The sequence below is a fragment of the Mobula hypostoma genome, chromosome 26 (assembly GCF_963921235.1).
Source record: "Mobula hypostoma chromosome 26, sMobHyp1.1, whole genome shotgun sequence".
Taxonomy (NCBI): Eukaryota; Metazoa; Chordata; class Chondrichthyes; order Myliobatiformes; family Myliobatidae; genus Mobula; species Mobula hypostoma.
This window is the reverse complement of record NC_086122.1, coordinates 23,250,207-23,273,047: the sequence shown is the minus strand read 5'-3', so window position 1 is coordinate 23,273,047 and position 22,841 is coordinate 23,250,207. Positions and strand designations below refer to the sequence as shown.

Sequence of the window (22,841 nt, the reverse complement as noted above, 5' to 3'; positions counted from 1 at the left end):
GGGGTAGTGGAGGCACAAGAGGGTTGGAGAAGCGGCCGACGAAAGTTCTGAAGGTATTAACATCACTAAGTAATGCTAGAACATAACATTTACTTGCAGGCATATTACTAAGAAATGAACCATATAAAAGGATAAATGAAACCATATCTGTATATTTTTAATAATAGTTCCCAAAAAAGGTTCATAGCAACTGTTCGGAAAGAAAACAGGAATTGTGAAAATACTGAACTTACACTGACTAAAACATTTTCCTCATATATTCCATATGTTCCTGCTTCATAAAAAAGCATGTTTGCCTAAAGAATATGTCATAATAAATCTTTCAGGATACTTGCATTGTGATTTCCAAAATATTGTAGATAAATTAATGTGAGAGACATAGTTTAATGGGAAAAGAATAAACTTTTAATAAATAGGTTGGAAATTAGAGAGCACTTTTAAATGATAATCAAAATTGATTCTCTTTATAAAGTTTGGCCAGGATGATTACATTCCATAACATAACTCAGTGCAAAGAGTAGATTGATTCTGCCTTTTATTTTCCAGTTGCACAGGCTTTTTTTTCCCCTGAGGTTAGGCTCCCTTCAATGTGAGCTCTGTGATCCCTTCATCTCCCTCTCCATGGCAACCATCAGCATCCTGGCAAAAACGCACCTCACCCAGACAAGGGCATATTCTTCCCCGTCCAGCATCTGGACACTTTTAACAAACTTACTGCTTGTCCTTCAACCACAACAGGCCATGCACTTCCGCCTGCTTCGGCTTAAAGTAAAACATGAGCTTTTGATATTTTGCAATTAGAAATATCAGAAGAAATAGACTTTCTGCCGTGGTCAAAAACTGGCGCAGAAGCATACTTCCCCGACTGATAAGATAACCATTGGGCTACTCAAAATATCAACCAGGATATTTCAAGTGGTAGGATATAAAGAAGCTGATACACTATAATAAGATATTGTGTTAAAACAATCGACCAACATAAAATAATTTATTTCCTCCTGTACATTAGAAATTGCTGAAATGATGTTAGTGAATTATTTCTTACTTGATGCAGAAACATTTAAAGTTGTATTGGCTAGTGAGGCAACTTGAGACTAGTGAAGGAATTAATTAAATTAATCCAACTCTAACACCCTTGCCCAATGTTGCATCTGAAAATATAATCACCAGCCCTAAGTCGGCTCTGCTTTCTTTAAAATACATAAATGTACAAAGCTTTCTTTGTTAATTTCAGCTCAGTTCAGTGTCTCACTATCAGAGACCACTTTCATGAAATGAGGTTGATTTGTATAACTAATTGCAGTATCACGAGGATTTAGGCAGAGATAATTGAAGTCTTTTCTTGCTCAGTCAGAATATAAAAGATTTTGACAGTCCGGGAGTCCTGCAGAGAGTGATACCTGGACACTGGAGGTTGTAGCCTCAGTTATACGCAGAGTAGAGCACCATGGGATGTGACCGTGACGTCTGTGATTGGAATTAAAGACGATGACAGTGGAAGATCTGTGGCTACCATACCATCATCCTCTGGCCGAAGCCCGTGGCAAACCTGAAACAGGGTCCCAACCTACATCATAGTCTCCCCAAAACTTAAGGACTTTGAGAAGTATAGAATTATAGAAATTAGTTCAACCACTTTTTCAGTGTGCATTAAGTCACCTAACTCATTCTATAATTTTCAAGCAACTGATGGTGAAATAATATTTTGAAATTTGAAATGTTAGTTAAAATTGAACGATACCATGAAGGATGCAGTAAATATTATTTTTATTTTACATTGTCAAAGAAAAAGTTATTTATTTTAATCTGTCCACTTCATCAGGAATAATTCAGAACATTCTAAATTTTACTTCAACTAAGTTAAAAAGAGGGTTTTTTCCTGCAGTAATTCCCTGACACATCAGTCATTTGGGACAATTAAGGGAAGGCACCTTTAAGATAGGTTCCCAAAGACAGAAACCAGCATCCTTTTCTCTTAAATATCTGAGAAATTCAGCAAGTGGTGTCAGCTATGCAGACCTCATTGCTGGCTTTCCAATGGCTCAAAACGTTTGACTGGAGATGTCCCCCACGTACAGGGAATACCTTGGTTTGATCCCTAGTCTACGACGTTAGCTAATGTCTTGACAGTAAACAACAGGACTGTACTCAGCTGTGTAGAGTAGAATGGTACAGCTCTCAATTTTAGTTGTCATTTAACTAAGATACCAGAAAGCAACCAGTAAAAGGCCACTGTACTTTCACATTGGGAGAAGAACCTTGGCAAAGAAAACATGATGTGGTGATGGTGCCATTTTTATGACTTCTATAATATGAACCTGACCAACAGTAAGCAAACATAGATCTTTGCATTAATCAATTTCAAACAGCATTGTCAGCAGCTATGCAATTTTTATGATATATATATTTCTACATTAAAATCACCTGAGGCTTATCATGTCTGCACAAATTGGAACCGAGTGATCTTAGTTGCCTGCAGTTGATTCTGCTGAAATAGTTCAAGCTTTTCTCTTCCATATCTACCTCTCGCCCTCCTGATTTATTCCTCTCATCGCTGGATATATCAGGGGATGCATACCTATTTCTATTGATAACACTGCTGTTCGTCACTCTGACAGCAACAATGCTCAAACACAGTCATCACCTCATATTGTATATAGCTTTAGAGAGATTGGTAACCTCACTGTAGGAAAAGCATGGTGCAAACATAAAATAAGGCTGTGTGAATGTCAGTAAGACAGTCTACCTCATTAGGAAACTTTAGTAGTCTCAGATCGTCACCCTATTTATAAAGATTGATCTCTATATTCCTTATTATTATATTATTTCAAATTATATTGCCATTCACTGGGGGTCCCAAACTTTTTTTATGCCATAGACCCCAATCATTAACAGGGGGGGCCATAGCCCCCAGATTAAGTGCCCCTGCCCTAAAAGATGCATCAAAGACCCCTAAGTCTAAAGCCATTTTACTCAGTATTAGGTATTCCAATGGCTACAATCACAAAGAACTCCAACAGTTTTTACTACAGCAGAATGCAGCCAATCACCTGAGTAGCAAACCAGATCTACATTTTATGGTTCTCATCTCCACTGTCAAGAATTGTTAAGATTGAGTTCCTGGGAACCAAGGAAAGCTGGGGAGTTTACCACCTTGCTATTATAATATAGAAGTGTATTGCTTGTCGGACGCTAATGACACCATCAAGTTAAAGGGAACTTTATGCGTTGGTGACATATTGTGGGAAATTGAACAATGTAGTGGTTACAGCAATATCTTCTGAAAGGCTTTGGAAATGAAGAATGATCATAAATCAGACTCTTTAATTCTAAATTGAGCTGTTTAGAATTAACATTCCCTCAATCCACCTCAGCTATAGAAAAGGCTCACATCACCTCCCGGTATTTGTTTAATATTAATAATTTATGTTTTGCTTAGATATTGATTTCAGCCACTAGTCTGTTAACTGTTTGTGTATTCTATGTCACTAATGCATTCAAATCTTTTGTTATAGCACTGAAAAGCAACGCTGCTGAAAAGTAGAGGCTGGTCATATTGGATGTGATGCGGTTACAGATACCAAGGATTTGTGCAACAGAGTTTAAATGGGAAATTCAGATATCGCAAGTATTAAACGGGGAACTTGAATGGCTTGGACGATTTGCCTTGAGTCTCAAGATTTAGGGGTTTTGTTTACTTGCGTCTGTTTGACATAAACCAGACTTTTCTGTTGAGTGGTAAAATACTTTCTAATCCATAAAGGGGGAGGGAGAGCGGCCCGTTTCCCCCCTCTGCCATTAACAACTTGCTAATAAAATCGTGGGAAAGCATAAAGCATGGTTGCAACATTTATGATTCTCGAGAAGTTGATTTTGTTCGCAGGTTGTTAATTACTATTTAAAACCGGCAGACTTTGCGTTTCATTCAAAGACGAATTTGTTTCCACGTCTGATTGTTCACTGCCACCCCTCTGAATCCTCTATCCAAAAACTTAGTGGGATAATGGGTTAAAGTGAGGGTAGGTAGAGTCCAAAGTCACTTTGCTTTGATATAAATTCTGTAACAGCTAGATTACTGGAGGTATATTACGTCCAAATAACGCGGCTTATGTTTTATATTTATATATTACCTTTGCGCATCAAATATTTTCAAAGTGTTTCACACAAAGAATTGCGTGCGCAGTTCAGAAGGTGTAATTTAAAGTTTTAACATTACAAGCTGTCTAAAGTAACTTGTATCCTGGGACAGACAACAGCCAAACAATAAATAAGAGTGAATCAGACGATCACTCTTACCCCGTTGCCACTCCCTTAACACTTACATTCCCTACTTAAGAACTGTGGCCGCACTTCCAAAGTACCTAATTGGCTGTAAAGGGATTTAGGGCATCCTGGGGCCATGTAAGTCGCCATATAAATGCAAATCTTTTTTTAAAACCTCAGCGCGTTCACACGGCTTACTTGAGGCAGTACTCCTCCTGAAAGATGTGCGTTTGCTGTTGAGGGAGTGCCCTCGTGCGAAGTTTGGAGCATCATTTTTTTTTGTCCTTCTTTAAGTTTAGAACAAAACACCCCATCGGTTTCTCACATCACTTTCCCGCCATTTCCCGGATACAAGCCTGCCCTGTCCCTGATTTTCAAAAGATGTTCCACATCCCTGAATGTCAATTGTTTTCATTGGTAAGTCGGCGGAAAGGCACTAGTGAGTAATAAACGACTGCATACTCCACAAAGGATTGATGTTAATGTACATGTGAACCATTGATTTGGTAATTCACCTTAGCAGAAATGAAACTCCCACCCAACTATTCAAAGGATCAGACTGGGTTTTCTTAAACCCCCCACACTAAAATCTGCGACACGTGTACCCCCGTTCGCCCCGTGTGTTACCGAGAAAGTAAACCACGGTTTCACTGTGACCTGGAAAAAGGGCGAACGCCACCTTAATCGATGCGAATAAAAAGATCCAGATTGAGGTCAGGAAGACACAACAAAAACCAAAAAGCGGGAGCGTGAAGAAAACAAACGCAAACATACAGTCAACACAATATTATTCAAATATATTTCACTAGAAGAAAACTGTATTCTTTACGAAAACCGTACAGTGGTTGCATGTTTTGATAAAGTGGACATCTACAAATCTCTAACTCCAAACTTGACAACACGTCAGCCTCTGGTTTAGAAAAAAAAACTTCAGCTGAGTTTTAAGGCGAGAGAAACTATTATTTCCTAATAAGTGTCAATCAAATTCCAGCCCGTGAAGTGTGCAAACTTACCATCTTCCCCAAGCGCTCTGCATCGTAATGAGAGTCCACTGCGTGAAAGAGAAGTTGCAAACCAAAGAAAACACTAAATAAGAGGGATAGATGCATCCACGGTGAGATTTGCGGGACTAATGGGAATTAAGGGCGATGTAAAACGTGTATGTGGGTCTAGAGTTATGGTGCCTTGCAAAGTACGATCTAACATTAAAATGCCCTAAATTAACATTAAAGGACGTGCTTGTGTTTATAAGAGGCTTCCCCTGCAGCGGGGAGACCTGCGTCGAATGCTATTCTGCAATTCATAGAATTGGTAATTTGCTGTGGGGCGAAAAAAAGACGTGAAGAGAAAAATAATCAAGCAGGACTGTAAAGCTGGAAGTGAATTCCCTTGAGCGTGGGGAGAAATAAGAATTAACCTCAAAAATAAACAAATTGGAAACTTCTCTTTCAGTTATGTAGATAGATTGTTCCGGCAATAAACCAGATCTAATCATCCCGATTCTGATCGTTATAAATTTTGATGTATTAGAACCAATAACTCATCTTTCTTTTCATAATCCCTTGTTGTCGGCGTGATAATCGTTTTGTGTTTTGTACAGAACTCGTTTATTTTGCGACTCGGGTTCCCTGTAAGAATCGTTCGCTTTTACTTCCCGAAACCAGCAACAATAATCGACTATGTACACAAAACAAAGCGAGAAATAATATTCAAGGTGGGTGTGAACGGTTTCACAGTCGTGGTTCTTCTACAGAGAACACTTTGCTGGCGGAGGTCAAAACACATGCGGGATATCTTTAGATCGTTTGTATTATCTCTGAGCAATGCCCAGCCATTTCCGCAGTCTTTTATTGTTACTTTTTTTTTGTTAAATGAGGATCGCTGTGAGATTAGTTTCCCCACGTGGTAACAAATTGCAAAAACCAGAAAACAGTGACCAATCAAGTGCCGACAGACGCGATCTGAAACCCCAAATCATCATTGACTGGCCAATCGGCTGCTTCACTTTGGACCAAACTCACGCCAATCAGCGGGAGTTAGCCAATCAAAACAAAGCGTTGGTGGAGGCCCCCTCCAACCAATGAGGTGGAGCTGACTGCTGACAAGAAAGGCGAGTCGCCAATCAGCAACGAGGCAAGAAGTGAATTGGCTGTCAGTCAGACGGTTTGAGCCAATTGAGCGCGTTATGCGATCCTTGCCCCCCTCCTGCTGCTACAGACTTGGCTCCGCTAAAGCTGTGCGAAGTAGCTGCAACCTGATCAGTTTGGAAGTGCGAGTCATGGCCACCACAGCTTCGGCTCATTACATTCCGAGGAATAACTCGCTCCATTCTAACTCTTTGGTGCATCCGGACTCTGACAGGATGCATCCAGGAACTACCTATAGAGAAGTTCAGAAAATGGTGCAAAATGACTACTTGCATGGGCTGGCCAGCAATGGGCACCCCATTACGCACAGCCACCAGTGGCTGTCTTCTGTCACTGACGGGACACCTTGGGTCACCGCTTCTCACCTCGGACAGCCAGACCCAGCAAAGGCAAACGTGCAGACAGCCAGGGATGACCTTGGGAACAGCCTTCATCACCGAACACATCATATGGTCCATCAACAGACTCATGGCAACCATCCTGGCGGCGCCTGGGGGCCGGCGGCAGCACATCACATCCCGGGAATGCCACCTTCGACCAATGGGCATCAGCCCCTCATTTACTCGCAGCCAGGATTCACCAGCCTCAACAGCATGCTGGGCCCTCAAAGCCAGTCTCTACACCATGGCATGACGGACGCTCTCCATGAAGATCCAGGTGGCCATGACAACCACCAGCAGCATCCTCCGCAGCATCACCAGGACCACTCGGATGAAGATGCGCCCACGTCTGATGACCTGGAGCACTTTGCAAAGCAGTTCAAACAAAGGAGGATCAAGCTGGGTTTCACGCAGGCGGACGTCGGCTTGGCTCTGGGCACTCTGTACGGCAACGTCTTTTCCCAGACCACCATCTGCAGGTTTGAAGCCTTGCAACTCAGCTTCAAAAACATGTGCAAACTGAAGCCTCTCTTGAACAAATGGCTGGAGGAGACTGACTCAACCTCAGGGAGCCCCACCAGCATAGACAAGATAGCTGCCCAAGGGAGGAAGAGAAAGAAGCGGACGTCCATTGAGATAGGGGTGAAGGGGGCTTTGGAGAACCACTTCTTAAAGTGCCCCAAGCCATCAGCTCATGAGATCACCAGCTTGGCTGACAGTCTGCAGTTAGAGAAAGAAGTGGTCAGAGTTTGGTTTTGTAACAGAAGACAAAAAGAAAAGCGGATGACCCCAGCCGGAATCCCCGGCCACCCAGGGATGGAGGATGTATATTCACAAAGGGACACTCCGCCGCTTCATCACACACTGCAGTCCCCTGTTCAATGACTGTTCCAAACACACACCCACTTCCCACCAAGAAAAAAAGACTAAAAAAATTAAACTGGATTTTACAAAGCAAAAAAAAACTGTCTGAAAAGGGATTTAGCCAGTGTTGCAGAGACTGTTTAGCACTGGGCTGTACTCAAGTTCAGCTAAGAGGGAGGACACACATTTCATGCATTTCTTGTGGTAAATCAAGTGGTTATTTCCCCCTGCTGTAGAACAAAGCTTCCTCCCCCGTAATTAATTGACACGGATAATTTGCAAAAGTTGTAACAAAAATAATCGTTTTCTCTGCAGAATTGTTTCAGGGGATTCCTTAAGGCAGCGGTTTCTCTAAAAGGGTAAGCAAGAGTTGAGTTTAAGAGAAAAGTAAAAACTGCACCGGATTGTCCGCATACAGTCGCTGGTGTGTTAAAAGGCAGACCGCCGGTGGGGAAAAAAACGTATATTTATTATCTTAAACAGATCTGTCACGAATTTTATTAAAACAAATATTTATATATAGCTCACCCTCTGAGGATGTGTCTTGTAAGTTATGGACGCCGACAGATCAATTTTTTGACTCCTATTTCTGTGATTTTAAATAAATATTCAAATCGATTCATTAAGAAAATGGTTTGGCATCCCGGACAAATTAGTGTCTTACAAGCATCAGTTGCTGCTTAAAACGAACTCTAATTTCGACTATTCACGTTCTTGCGAAATTTGCCCCAGAAATTATGAAAATATGTTGTCTTGTGAAATTGTTTGAAACTGAAAGGGAGCTGTCAGTAAGGTTGAAGTTGGGAGGCCGTGCAAACGCTCTTGTCGATTCTGTTTTACAAAATAAGATCGGGCAAGTTAAAACAAGTTTGAGAAATCAAGGAAACTGACGTCAGTTAACAACTCTTTAAAAGGTGTCTTTAAATGTAGGACCAGGCGGAAACACGTGAGTGAAAATAATTGAGGAGTCGTAATGGTCCATTGCCGGTCATCCTTTTAACTTTACCGTGTCGAAAAGCGAGACAAGTTAAATGGAGAATTGTTGGACCTTTATTTTTGTTTCGCGTGGAAATGCACTTAAATGAGTGAACTGATAATGCATTGTACATTCATTTCGTTTGCTAGGTTTTTTTTTACCACAATAATATAACTTTGATTGTTCTGTAAATGCAAGTATGCTAATGTGGCAAACAAGTATATGTGACAGTGTAAGGGCCATAGTTTACCTTCCCGCTTTCAAATTTTACCGGACGAGAAAAATCCTCCCGTCTCCGACACCCACCCAACCCCCTCCCCCCTTGTCCCCCAGAGAAAAAAAAACTCAGGAATTAAGGAACATATTAACAAACAAAACGCCTCACACTTTGAGACGCGTTTTTATTTTCACTCTCCAGATATTTGACAGGAAAATATATAACGATGCATTTATGAGAAATTGCTATCGTTCCAAGTAGCAACATTACTTGTCTTTTGCATCTGTTAGCAAATTAATAGCGATGTTGGGATTCCCCTATCAAATAACGCCGTTTTATTTTCATCGGAATTTATTCAATCCAATTGGCGTTGTTCTTTTTTTTCCATCAGCATCTAAGAATCTGACCCTGTATATTTCCTCTGAAAAATAAATCACATAGACAATTGCCAAAATAATGTGTACATTATACGTGTTAGAATGTTTACAGATCATCTAAAAAAAGGTAAAGAAGTTACACTTGGTGAGTTCAATATTACTTAGAACATGAAACAGTGAAAAAGTGGCTTGTTTAGTAATTGGGAAAATAATAATTGTTCTGCTTTTTTACTGTACCACTATGTAATATGTAAATATGTTGAATATGTTACATATGTATTTGTTTTTGGAATTTAATGATTTTCTGGATGATTTTTTTTGTATGCTTACTAATTCCCAGAGGATATTTTAATATAATTTCCATATGAATTCCCCCCTTGTATTTATTTCTTAAACACCTATTTGAAACTTTCTTTTCCCTGTAGCTCTCATTGGGGTTATGTTACAGCAATTCAAACTATGTTTGTTTTAGTACATTTTCTGTTGTACCTTATAAAAGACAGGCTGCAGAGTCATATTAATATTTTGTTATAGTAATATTTTATTACCTGCATAAAATGTATACGCAGAGCCCAACTGTGCCCTGCCTCTTTGCTAGGAGGTTGGGGAGGTGTTGACACCATGCTGGGTTTTGCTTGTTAATCCTTTCTGCTGTTGCCTGGATTGAATGTCACTTAAGCGAAAAAGCAGTGACAAGAAATCATTAAAAGTGATGTAAGGTCAAACTAAAATTCTTGAATTTTAATAGTTGCCTGGTTTGTCAATTTTGTTTCTTTATTTTGTGCATTCTAAGCATATTACAACAACGTTCTCCGAACAACTTTGTATGTACTTGATAAAATTCAGGAGAGAACCTTATTTTTCCTAGGGAAAAAAAGTTTTTAATTAATGGCCTGGTGATGATTGAAAAGGCATGTGCTTATCACTTTTTAGGACATCATGGAGAGTTTCAACATTGGATAAGGTGAAGTAATAAAAAGGTCCCTTGAGATTTTTCCTTTAAAGAACCTGCATCCTTAAATTTGTTTTGCTATGTACATTATGGACATGCCTATTTAGTATTTATTTAAATACTTGTTTTGTAGCATCAGCTGTAATTGTGTAACAAAACGAAGGTTAGAAATTAAGAGGTGTGGCTCTGTGAGATTTAGCAAAAATTCTCAGTCATGCTAAGCCTTCTGTTACAGTCCATATGGCCATATTTATATTATCTAATATCTATATACTCTGTTATGGTATGTATTTATATTTGCATTAACAAATTTGTGAATTAGTTTAAAAACTAATTTTAATCCAGTATTCACTGTTTCTGAAGCCCTCGAGATGGTCAGCTGTCTCAAGAGGCACTATGATTGCTATTTTGCGCCCTCTGATCAAATTGGAATCCCACATAAATTTTGCTCCAATGCCATCAGTGGAGTTTTTCACCTGGCCCAGATCAGAAGATCTCATTGCCTGGGGAAAACTTAAGTCCTAATGTTAGCCAAAGTTGAGTTTCAAAACCACTGCTTTCCATCCAAGTTGAGACAGTTTAGTCCAGATGCCTTTGAGAAGTGAGCTGTTGCCAATTTCTGATTCAAATTTGCCTGAATCATGGATAAGGCTGTTCAATGAATACAAATGAGTTTGCAACTGAAAACTCCTTTCTGGTTACTAGTCTATCGCCATCACTTATGAGGTTATTACAATTACCGTCCTAGTCCTATTTAACTTGAGAACAATATTATTGGTTGCTTCATTTTGAACATTAATCTTGTTCCATAATATAATTGAAATTTTGAAATTCAGCATAGCAGGAATATCCTCAGTGATTTGGCAATACGCACCTAACAAAAAAGGGGCCCTGTTAGGCAGCTTAACTCCCTACTTGAGTTTTAAAGAAAATAGGGCTGTCGGAGCATTCAGTTAGAAGTGGCATAGGGGAAGCAACTCCATCAGTTTTACTTCATTTATATTTAATACAAAAAAATTAGAAGATAATTGTACAATGAAGGACTTGTTTTGCATGTTTTCTACAGTGAAGCTGCATGTGTAATGCTAATATTAAAAATAGAATTAGACAAATTTAAGGACCCTTGAATATTTGGATTGACTGCACTCTAAATGGTGAGGTTAATTGCTGACTTTATAATGCTGAATTAAAATCACAAGTTGGGAAGGACTGAAATCCTTGCCAGAGTCAGAGATTTTAGGACACAATTATTGGCAGAGACTGAAAATCAGTGTTAGGGACAGTGTGCTGTCAGTGGTGTGTTTATTAATAATTGATTATCAAGTTTAATACCAATGCGGATAGTTCTGATTTGATTTATAGCCAATTGTACTTCCTCTGCATATATACCTGTATTGTTCTTAACACATTGTCTTGATAAAACAGATAAAAAAAAGCCAGAAACTGATCCTCTAAAGTATTGTTTAAAACCACACTAAATCTCATGTAATATAAATGAAATTTAACTTATTTGTCACTGTAAATCTGTAGTAATTGTGAACCTTATCTGAGAATAGATTATGGTTAGTAATAACAAAGGGCTCTAATCAATTAAAAACTGCTGGGAAATCCCCAACAAATAGTTCAACTGTGCCCCAGGCAATCTCATTGTTGTGCCAAAAACAGAACCTCTTTTGTATAGCAAGGGAATAACAGACAGCGAGGCATATTATAAAATATTTTTATTAATGAGTAGACACATTACCAAGACTTAGTGGCAAAATCAACTCATAGATCACACTTATCTCAGTTTTATGTTAAGTTCTTCTCATTCCAAAGTAAACTTGCACAAATTAGACATCTCTTAATTTACTATAAGATAGTATTTGAGAAAGTGAATTCACACAAGTGTCTTCAATTTGAACTATTAATTCACTTGATGAGAACCTTTGCCCCACTCAAGAATTGTTTTTGTCAATTTAAATATAGATCAAGCCCAAAATTTAAATATGGCACCAATTTAGGTTCAAGCTGAGTTTTTTTTCACCCCAATTGGCTTGTCTATGAATAATTGCAAGTCAACAGCTTACACAGTACATTAGGAAATAACAGTTATATCAGATGGTAAAGTTCTTGTTGTGCGAAGCTTTGGACTATATCAGAGACTGAAAAAATATTTTAAAAATAGTGCTTAGAATCTGAATTCAAAATGCTTAACATGCTTCACCTTAGGTCAATATACATGGAAACAGATCATTGCTAGTTCTCTTGTCCTATTTATCCAACATTCAGATTCAGTTATGGAAAGGGACTAATTGCGATCTTATGCTTCCTAAGCCACTGCATTAACAAAATAATGAGACAAGTGCAGAACAATAACATTTTACATCATACGCTTTCATTTACACTTCAAATGAATAAATTTAAAGTGCAATATCTATCATAACATTAAAAGCATATTTTTCATGCCTTTCCCACCTGCACGTGCATGCCCTATTTATATAAAATATTATAATATAATTTAAATGAATAACCAGATTCCAAGGAAATAAATAGAATGCTCTTCCAACATAGTATATTTTGTACTTACGTATTTCATTTGGTATTGCAGACCATCTATTATTCAGCATTGATGTAGGCAGATTGATTACAATTTATATCCATCATACACCACCAAACAGATGTAAAACCTTAACTGGGATACATTTAAAATATGGCATTGCCTCAACAATAGAATATGAAGCTGAAATCTCATGGACTGTAGAGTTTGTTGTGCTATATAGAAATTCCCTGAAAGAATGCATGACACTTGGAATGATTCGAATCTATTTCAGTCATAATTTTGCACAAATTCAAGACATGACTAGATTAAATTCTACACAACTGGCGTTATATTCGGAAATTGCTTGAAAAAGGATTTCCACCACGATGAGATACTCGTTGGTACCTTAGGATTTCAGGTGATGGCAGAAGCATAAAATGTAAGGATTTCTAGATGGTATCTGGATTGGGTCTTATAAGAAGAATCACTTGGCATGAAAAGTTGGAATACAGTAAAAATCAGAGATAGATGAGTGGGATTTTAAAACTATTTGACAAGACCCAAATGTAAGGACTAATTTCTTTCAACTTGTGGGACACTCCGCCAGCCAGTGTAATAACGAATGGCATGGTGGACGCTTGCATAAAAAAGAGTGAATGTGCAGATTCCTGATTGAACAGTAAACTGAGTGATACAGGCTTAGTAACAAGGCAGGAGGGAAATGAAAATGTTTGAATATTAATGCTACACCAGTAAGCAGAGAGCTTGCTTTTCTTGTCCACCGGGAGTTCGATTGCATTGTGCAACTAAAGAGCAAAGGGCCTCAGATGTGTATTTCCTTTCTTCCCCATTAAACTAGGATATATCATACACACACACACACACACACACACACACACACACACACACACATCATAGGACTGCATTGCTCCTATCTCCATAACCCCATCTTATTCCTTGTGTGCCTGCACCCACGTACGTAAGATTTATGTTCACCAGGGTAGTTTACAATTGCTCCAAAGTAGCAAAGAAGGCTGCTTAATTTAAAAGCCATTGCCTTAATGTTGTCATTGTGGGTCCAGTCAAAATGGTGGGGAAAAAAATGTTAACGAACACTCATCACACACAATGCTGGGAGTAATATGCCCTCCTAGGCACAGACAGCAGGAAAACACATTAGGAAAGAACAGAGCTGGCATCACAGATGTGCAGAGGGATATTTTGTATGTATGTCAATGTTTTACTCAAAGGGGCGCATCTAAACTGAGCACGGGGATAAATTCAGATATCTTTCAATTAATCTGAAGAGGCTCAGTTGGGATCAGACTGAATATACTACTCATCCTTAATTACAAGTCTTACCCTGTCACGTTCTGCATGACATTACAGTAATATTCAGAATTTCTTAAACAATAATTCATACAGAAAAGTAATGTATTGAAAGAGGATGCGTAGCCTGACAAAATTAATCATTTTGCTCAAAGATTTTTTTTTGAAGTTTACAGAGAATGAAGTCTGTGCATAGCTGGTAGGGAAGGTTATGTGCATTATTATCGCAGGTAAAATTGTGATTATTGTGGGCTGCTTTCCAAGAAATCTCCAAAGATGAGAATAGATTTGATTGGTCAACCATTCTAAGTAAATAAATAAAGAATCACCAGAAACACTTCTGTAAGTACATTGTGATATTCATATATAAATAAAGCAACAGGGGAATTAGCAATGCTGCAGTCTAGTTATTATGAATAAATCATGGAATTGCTGAGATAAACATTGCACATACCTGCAAAAGCTACATTAATATATAATAAAATAGTAAAAGCAGCATATATTATATGAATAATTTATCCAAAGTGTGCTCTGAAATTAGAAAAAAAAAGATAGAGACATGAGCATAATATGTGGTGAAATATTGAAGGTCACAGAGACATGAGAGAAAAATATCAAATAATCAAATAATATTAAACTATTATTCAAAAGTATACTAGCAAATATAAATATACACACGTTCTAATAGTTCCATTTTATGTAGTATGAAAATATGTTTAAGATATGGAAATAAATCTCAGGGAAAATGACAAACTGTATTGCAGTTTTACTGTGAAAACTCAAATAAAAATCCGGTGGCCGATTGCAGGGTTGTCTGCGGGATTATCATCCGCCCCGTTTCTGTTCAATATTGCACACGCCGGCCTTCTCTGGGTCTTGCAGGCTAGCAACAAAAAAGGCGCCACTTTGACGAAGGCCAGTTTTCCAATAGTAATATTATCAATTTATTAAAACGACCACTATTTCATATTATCCGAAAGCCCTCTCTGAAAAGAAAGCTCCAGACAGCAAAATGAACGTGCGGTTACACAATTCAGCCTTTTTTTTGGTATGGAACTTTTAGGAAGTTGGCAATGTTTCCGCACTTGACCGAACGGCGCCTGTCTTCAGCTGGTTGGAGGTGTTGAAAGCTAATCCCGTATTTAGATCTGGAACGTCGTGGGTCAGGGTTTTGGGATACCGGTCCACTGGGCAAAGGTCAGATCGCTGTTAAAAATTGCCTATGGGCTTCTAGTGGAGAATTGATTGCAGAATGGGGGATTGGGGGAGATTGGTTTGTGTATTATCGAGGTAATCAATAAAGGAAGCTGTTGATACCTGGATTGATCAATTCTTTGTACAATTTGATTTTCTCACCTCATTGGTTCACGCAAGAAGATAGTTTGAAATACACAATCTTAAACCGGACTTTTAATTCAATCAGAATATTACGAGCACAAGCATAACTAACAGCCAGCTTTTAATTCTAAGCGTTCAAAATGACTTCGGGTTACCACGCCATGATTGCTTTAAGGATCGTGCTAGAAAAGTAATTAGCGCAGGTGTGGGAAGGCGGGGTTACGTTATAAAGACCATATACTCAAAGACTAAACTTCCTTGTTGTGCAGGCGGAAAATCACCTATTATGGATAACGATACCGCATCATCTCGAGACCGATTTTTCGGACTTTCCCGATTTACTAACATTGTATGGAGCATTTCAGACTCGCAATGTCGGGGTTTGGACTGACTGGTATCTAGATGATCCGTTTTCGCTTGCAGAACAAGTGCACAAGAATTCATGGTGTTAAATGCGGGGTAGTTAGGGGGATCGTCTTCTTGTCGAGGACGAGAAGGCTCGTCTCGCTTACTTTGACAAGTGGGTTCTATTCAGCGTATACCAGCCAAGTCGAAGCCGCTCTGCTCTTCCACGGTGCTTGTACTCGAACGGCAGCGCGAAAACGGCACACACATTTACCCAGACCACGTAGTGTTGGAGAACAGAAGGACTGCTAGTTCGTTTTTTTAAAAAAAAATACCCCTCAAAAACTTTTCTTTTAATCCACTTGCATCGCACAAAACCCTGACGCCTGCATTTCTGCGAGGAGTGAAACCCATGTGTGTTAGGTAACCGCAGCGGTCGCATCTGCGCTGGGTATCAAACAGGTACCGGACTCAATCCCATTAATTACCGTTTCCAGTCCCACACTGCGCGCCATTCCGCGGATCTCGCTTTTGTTTTCACCCAACTCAAACTTTTCCCAACTTTTGCTTTACGCCCGCAGTGTATGGAGCACAGTGCCACGCTCCCATAAGTTGTTCCCTCAAAGGGTTTCTCGCGCGCGCGAGCTTCGCGTGGAAAATGCAGCGGAACATTTGTGAAAATGGCATTCATTATCAAAACATATTTTATTTGTTTTGCAATTTATTGCGAGTAATTAACTTCCAACGTTAGTGACGATCACACTGAGAATGACTTGGTGGCATGACAGACAATGACAGGGAAAGTCCGCATCCCAGTTACGCGGTGTCGGAACTCCAGAGCGACTCGGCTCTGTTTTAAAATACTTCTGGAAACAACAAAGAATATTTATAAAAATACTTTCTGCCCTCTACCGGCGATCGTCTTGAATTATCACACAACGAGTGGCGCCCTTTGAGATATGAAAACAATCGGCGTATTTAATAATCGCCGACACCGATACGGCCGCTGTATCTCAATGAAGAATGTCGTCCTGCTGTGAGCATCGGTTCTACATTGATGTAGTTTATTGTTTATTTACGTCATCTAGTTGCTTCTTTCCTCATCTCAGTGGGACATGACCTGATTGTAAATAATAAAGAAAAACAAATCAAACTTTATTTTTGAATTTCATACCCGATGAAAGAGGTAAAGCTGAAATAATAACCGAGAAGTAGAAAGCTGAACGTTAGGAATTACATGGGTCCATCTAAAATTCCTTCAGTTAGTCCTGACGAAGGGTCTCGGCCTGAAACGTCGACTGCGCCTCTTCCTATAGATGCTGCCTGGCCTGCTGCGTTCACCAGCAACTTTGATGTGTGTTGCTTGAATTTCCAGCATCTGCAGAATTCCTGTTGTTTCCATCTAAAACCCTGTTTTTTTTTTGTCTAGCTCCCTAATCCCACCCACTATACCAGCCATAAAGTGATATACTGTATTAGAGTTTGCATCCTGTAACCAGATTGCAGGAATCCATTCCCCACCTCTCCCTCTACCCACACGTTCTCAACAGTGACTGGGTACGTTTATCTGATACTTTTAGAATCACAATCAGGTTTATTGGCCTTGTTATGAAGCTTCTTATTTTGTGGCAGCATTACAGTGCAACTCCTAAAAAGATTTGAGATTCAAGATTATTTAATGTCATTTCCTGGAAATTTGACAGTGCAAAGAAAATTAAATAATTGTTACTCCAGATCTGAAAGAAAACACAAAAGATAAAAAAAACACAATATTAATAATTTTAAAAACACATAATAAATATAAATGCATAAGATAGCTTATATAAATAAACAGATTGTACTGCCTGACCATAAAATGAAGCTAGATTGTACATAAGATGACTGACAGGTGGAATTAGTGACTAGAGGTGTTGATCACTCTTACTCCTTGGGGAAAGTACAAAATGATACGTTGCAATAAGAAATGAAAAAGAAATGCCACCATTTTGAGGCATTTCCGTTTGAAAATGTCATCAATAATGGGGAGGCTGGTGCCCATGATGGTGTTGATTACGTTTACAAGCCTCTATAGCTATTTCTGATTCTGTAGCACAGTAACTTAGTAAGTTATCCTATCTTGTATTGCTAGAGTATTATTGAACAGTATTTGACATTGATTGAGGCACCAAAGGAGGTGTAATAACCAAGGGGCTAAAGGCGAGGATTCATTAAAAAGAGTGAGAACTCCAGAGCCTGGTGTGCTGAAACCAGAATTATAAGAGTATAGAGATCTCAGCTGATATTTCCGACCTCTAATCTGCAATGCTCTTGGGAGAATACGTGTGACAAAGAACAAAATCTAGTTTTGATGCTTCCTGTTATGCAACCGTCAACAGTTACATTCAAAGAATTGCCGCTTGAGGTGGGTCACAGAAATGTACTTGACCATCCTCAGTAAGTTTGGCCGAGAAACAGGACAAAAATCAATCAATAAAATATCCCAAATGTCTGCAACTGAGAACTTCACAACCATAACAACTTGGTGTCAGTTTTAAATATTCATTTTGCCAGGTGACACTGGCCCTTTAAAAACATTCAGAATCATCTCTGAAAAAAATGTCTTTTTATAAAACACACAAGTCTTACTCCAAGGGCCTATGAAATTACTGAACATTTCAACTGTACAACATGTGGTCACTTTTCTGCTGTCTGCATTCCACCATCAAAAGATCACTATACATTATGTCAAATAACATCCAACATTTAATATATTTTTTATTTTCTTTGCTCATTCTTTGGTCTGTACAATTTCTGGAGTACTTGGTTACCAAGTTCTGCTAGCTAATTCTAAAAGCCTAACTTGTTCAAGTGAAGGCTTTTGTATTTATTTCCAAACACATTGAATTCAGAGTAGAATAACTCCATTCAATAAACAACAAAGACTGGCACTGGAAACTATTCTTCCTATTTACAATTCTACTGGATTGGTGTTAGCAACTGTTTGTATTGTGGTGTGTCCTTCGACCACAACTACCACCAACCGTTGAATACTTTCATTCTGGTTTAACCACTGAAGCACTGTCGCAATGTTTTCTTACATTGCAATTTTAAATTAGAAGAAGAATGTTGTAAAAGGGAATATAACAAATAAAACAGCTTGACATTTTCTTTTTACTTAGTGCAAAGTTTTTGCAAGTGTTTTCCTCTCCTTCAGGACTATCTTCTAATAAGAAGTAAACTCAGGGCCTCCATTGTACTTTAAATACAGGATCTTAACTGACCAGACTGCTTATTCTACTATTTGCAAATTCTTATCGAGATTCAGTCTGATCTGAGTATTCAAATTGTGCCACTCCGTTTGTAACTACAGGCAAGCCACATTGTAGAAGGTGGGTGTAAAAATATATTTTAAACATAAACAATGGAACAAGAGTAATGGAAAACGATATTAATTCTCTCTTATATTGCTTTCCTAAGTGTGGTTATCAGTGATCAAAACCAACTTTTCAATTTGGGGCTGCGAGCTAAATTATGGCAAAATTAATTTGAAATGACAATCAGTCTTGTAGTGTTTTATCTCTTTTGGTGGGCTCAACACAATTTTCAACTCGCTAGCAGAAGAAGGGAGATTTATCCTTGGCTGAAGCAAAGCCCAGAACCATGTCAACCATTCTGGAGTTCATTTGTTGTGTGCCGTATCATATGACATGGGTGATCAAGGTCTTTTCATAGCCATGATTGTTCTTGGCAATTTTTTTATATGGAAGTGGCTTGCCATTGTCTCCTTCTGGGCTGTGTCTTTATAAGAAGGGTGACCGCAGCCATTATCAATACTCTTCAGAGCTTGTCTGCCTGGCATCAGTGGGCACATAACCAGGAATTGTGATACACACCAGCTGCTCATATGACCATCAGGGGATTGGGGGGGCGAAGCAGATGCTACACCTCGTCCAAGGGTGACCAGAAGGCTAATAGACAATAGACAATAGGTGCAGGAGTAGGCCATTCAACCCTTCGAGCCAGCACTTCCATTCACTGTGATCATGGCTGATCATCCACAATCAGTACCCCGTTCCTGCCTTCTCCCCGTATCCCTTGACTCCGCTATCATTAAGAGCTCTGTCTAACACTTTCTTGAGTTAGCCTCCACTGCCTTCTGAGGCAGAGCATTCCACAGATCCACAACTCTCTGGGTGAAAAAGTTTTTCCTCAACTCCATTCTAAATGGCTTACCCCTTATTCTCAAATTGTGGCCTCTGGTTCTGGACTCCTCCAACATCAGGAATATGTTTCCTGCCTCTAGCATGTCCAATCCCTTAATAATCTTATACGTTTCAATCAGATCCCCTCTCATCCTTCTAAATTCCAGTGTATACAAGCCCAGTCGCTCCAATCTTTCAACATATGACAGTCCCGCCATCTCGGGAATTAACCACGTGAACCTACGCTGCACTCCCTCAAAGGCAAGAATGTCCTTCCTCAAACTTGGAGACCAAAACTGTACACAATACTCCAGGTGTGGTCTCACAGGGCTCTGTACAACTGCAGAAGGACCTAACGGAGGGAAGATCTGCCTTACTCCTCCTCTGGTAGAGATGTATCTCCACCCCACCACCAATTATACGTCTGTTATATTTCATTCCAAATATTCCTCGAAGCAGTTTTTATGTGTACATAACAGTCACAGATTTTGTGAAGAAAGGAGAGCCTGTCACAATGGCGGGGGTATTGGGAGCAAGGGTGGACCCAAATGCAAGACACATCTTGTGAGGTTAATTAGATTGAGTTTATTGTTTGATACCAGGAGAGCAAGGCAGGAGCAGGAGTAGCGACTGGACAAGGACTCAGGACGACGACTAGGCTGGGACAAGGGTCTGGGCTTGGACTCAGAATCGGCTCCCAAAACTAGAGGAGACATGAAGAGGCTAGGGTATGGACTCCGAGCCTGAGACTGGGCAAGGACCCAGTACCTGGGTCTTGCCTCGGGCTCGGACCCCAGAACCAGGCATGGACATGACATGGGCTAGGGAGAGGAGGAACATGGGAACACAGAGCCTCAGTCTCGGGACAGCAGGTACATAGAACCATGGACACACACACAGAACACAGAGTTGGGACCCCTCCTTGGGTACAGGACATAGGGCTGGGACTCACACACAGAACAGAGAGCCGGGACCCCTCCTTGGGTACAGGACATAGGGCCGGGACTCATGACCCCCCGCGGGGCAACGGCAAGATGGCCTGACTTATGCCACGGAGGCGAGGACAAGACAAGACAAGACATGACCCCCCGCGGGGCAACGGCAAGATGGACAGACTTACCCCACGGAGGCGAGGACAAGACAAGACGAACACAAAAGCACACCAGACAGTACCTATCTAGCTCCGGCGATAGAACTAGACCGAAGTGCAGGCAAGGGCTGCAGACGAGGGCTAGAGGTGAGAGGGGCAGAGAAGGGATTCAGACAGGAGGGTAGGACAGGAACCACAGACCGCCAGGGCCAGGACTTGACTTGGTATTTGAACGCCGCCAGGACCAGGACTTGACTTGGTACTTGAATGCCGCCAGGGCCAGGACTTGGACTTGGACGTGGTACTTGGATGCCACTGGAGCCAGGACGTGATATTTGGAACCTCTGGGTAGTGGTGAGCTCTATTCTCGGCCCAGGAACAGTAGACAGCAGCTCCTGATTCTCTCCAGTGGGTTAACTGACGGACCCACCTTGATGATGAAACTTTGCAGGCTCGCTTTGGCGAGGTAACTGAACAGGGTTGCTTTGGTGAGGAAGGGCGAATTACCGGCACTCGCTTCGGCAGAGACTAGGCTTGCTCCGGCCAGATGACATCGGCACACTGTGCCTTTGATGACTTTGCAGACGCTTCCGCGCTGAACGGCTGAAAGCCGGAGACAGTAAACTACCGGTTCAGCCGAGCGTTAATTGCCTCTAATCACAAAAGCCAAGGGACATGGGAAAACAGGGAATCAACAGTCCAGATCGTAACATAAACAAGGTAAATTTAAAGGGACCCCGATCCAGACCATGACAGAGCCTTATACCACCTTTGGTAGAGTTGCATCTCCACCACGCCACCCAACTCCAAAGTAACTCATACAAAATTCTGGAGGAACTCAGCAGGTCTGGCAGCATCTATGGAAAGAAATAAACAGTGGACATTTTGGACCAAGACCCTTCATCAAGACTGGAAAAGAAGAGGAAAAATGCCAGAATAAGTTGCGGGGGTGGGGTGGGGGGGTGAAGATGGACAAGCTAGAAGGTGATAGGTGAAGCCAAGTGGGTGAGGGAGGAGGGATGAAATAAGGAGCTGGGCGGTGATAGACAAAGGGCTAGGAAGGAGGAATCTGATAGGAGCCAAGAGGGGTCATTGGAGAAAGAGATGGAGGGGGGCACCAGTGAGAGGTAATAGGGTGTAAGGAGAAGTGGTAAGAGGTCAAAATGAGGAATTGAAGAAGAGGGAAGGTGGAGGGGAAAATACTGGAAATTGGAGAAATCAGTGTACATTCCATCAGATTGAAGGCTACCTAGACAGAGTATGAGGTGTTGCTCCTCCAACTCAAGAGTGGCCTCATCATAGCAGAAGAGAAGGTGATGGACTAACATGTCAGAACGAGAATGGAGATAGGAATGGAAATGATTGTCCAGTGGAAAATTCCGCTTTTGCAAATGGTGCTGAGGTTCTCGACAAAGTGGTCCCCTGATCTACATCAGATCTCACCAATGTTGAGGAGGCAGCATTGGGAGAACCGGACGCAGTAGGCAACCCCAACAGATTTGCAGGTGAAGTGTTCCCTCGCCCGCTCTGGATATTATACTGCTTCAGAATCGTAATCAGATTCAGGTTTAATATCGCCACCGTACGTCGTGAAAATATGTTGCTATACGGCAGCAGTACTTTGCCATACATAATAATAAACACTGTGAATTGCAGCAGGTATATAGTTAAATTAAATAGGTAGTGAGGTAGTGTTCATGGGTTCAATGCCCATTCAGAAATTGGATGGTAGAGGGGAAGAAGCTGTTCCTGAATCGTTGGGCGTGCATCTTCAGGTTCCTGTACCTCCTTCCTGACGGCAGCAATGAGAAGAGGGCATGTCCTGGGTGACGGGGGTCCTTAGAGATGGACGCCACCTTTT

The 22,841-nt window shown here is 40.5% G+C and overlaps 1 protein-coding gene and 1 long non-coding RNA gene across 3 annotated transcripts in view; one reads left to right on the top strand and one right to left on the bottom strand.

Annotated features, from left to right (window-relative positions):
• LOC134338090 (uncharacterized) overlaps positions 1–5,423 on the bottom strand; it is a 95,792-nt gene extending 90,369 nt beyond the window's left edge. For both annotated transcript variants that reach the window (XR_010016141.1, XR_010016140.1), the window contains exon 1: positions 5,277–5,423. This is a non-coding gene — a long non-coding RNA (uncharacterized LOC134338090). The remainder of the gene's footprint in view (positions 1–5,276) is intronic.
• Positions 5,424–6,538: 1,115 nt separating this feature from the next.
• The window catches only part of pou3f1 (POU class 3 homeobox 1), a 47,615-nt gene continuing 31,312 nt past the window's right edge, over positions 6,539–22,841 (top strand). The window contains exon 1 of the mRNA XM_063034003.1: positions 6,539–8,600. Coding sequence (XP_062890073.1) covers positions 6,542–7,675 — 1,134 coding nt within the window. The 5' untranslated portion in view covers positions 6,539–6,541 and the 3' untranslated portion in view covers positions 7,676–8,600. The remainder of the gene's footprint in view (positions 8,601–22,841) is intronic.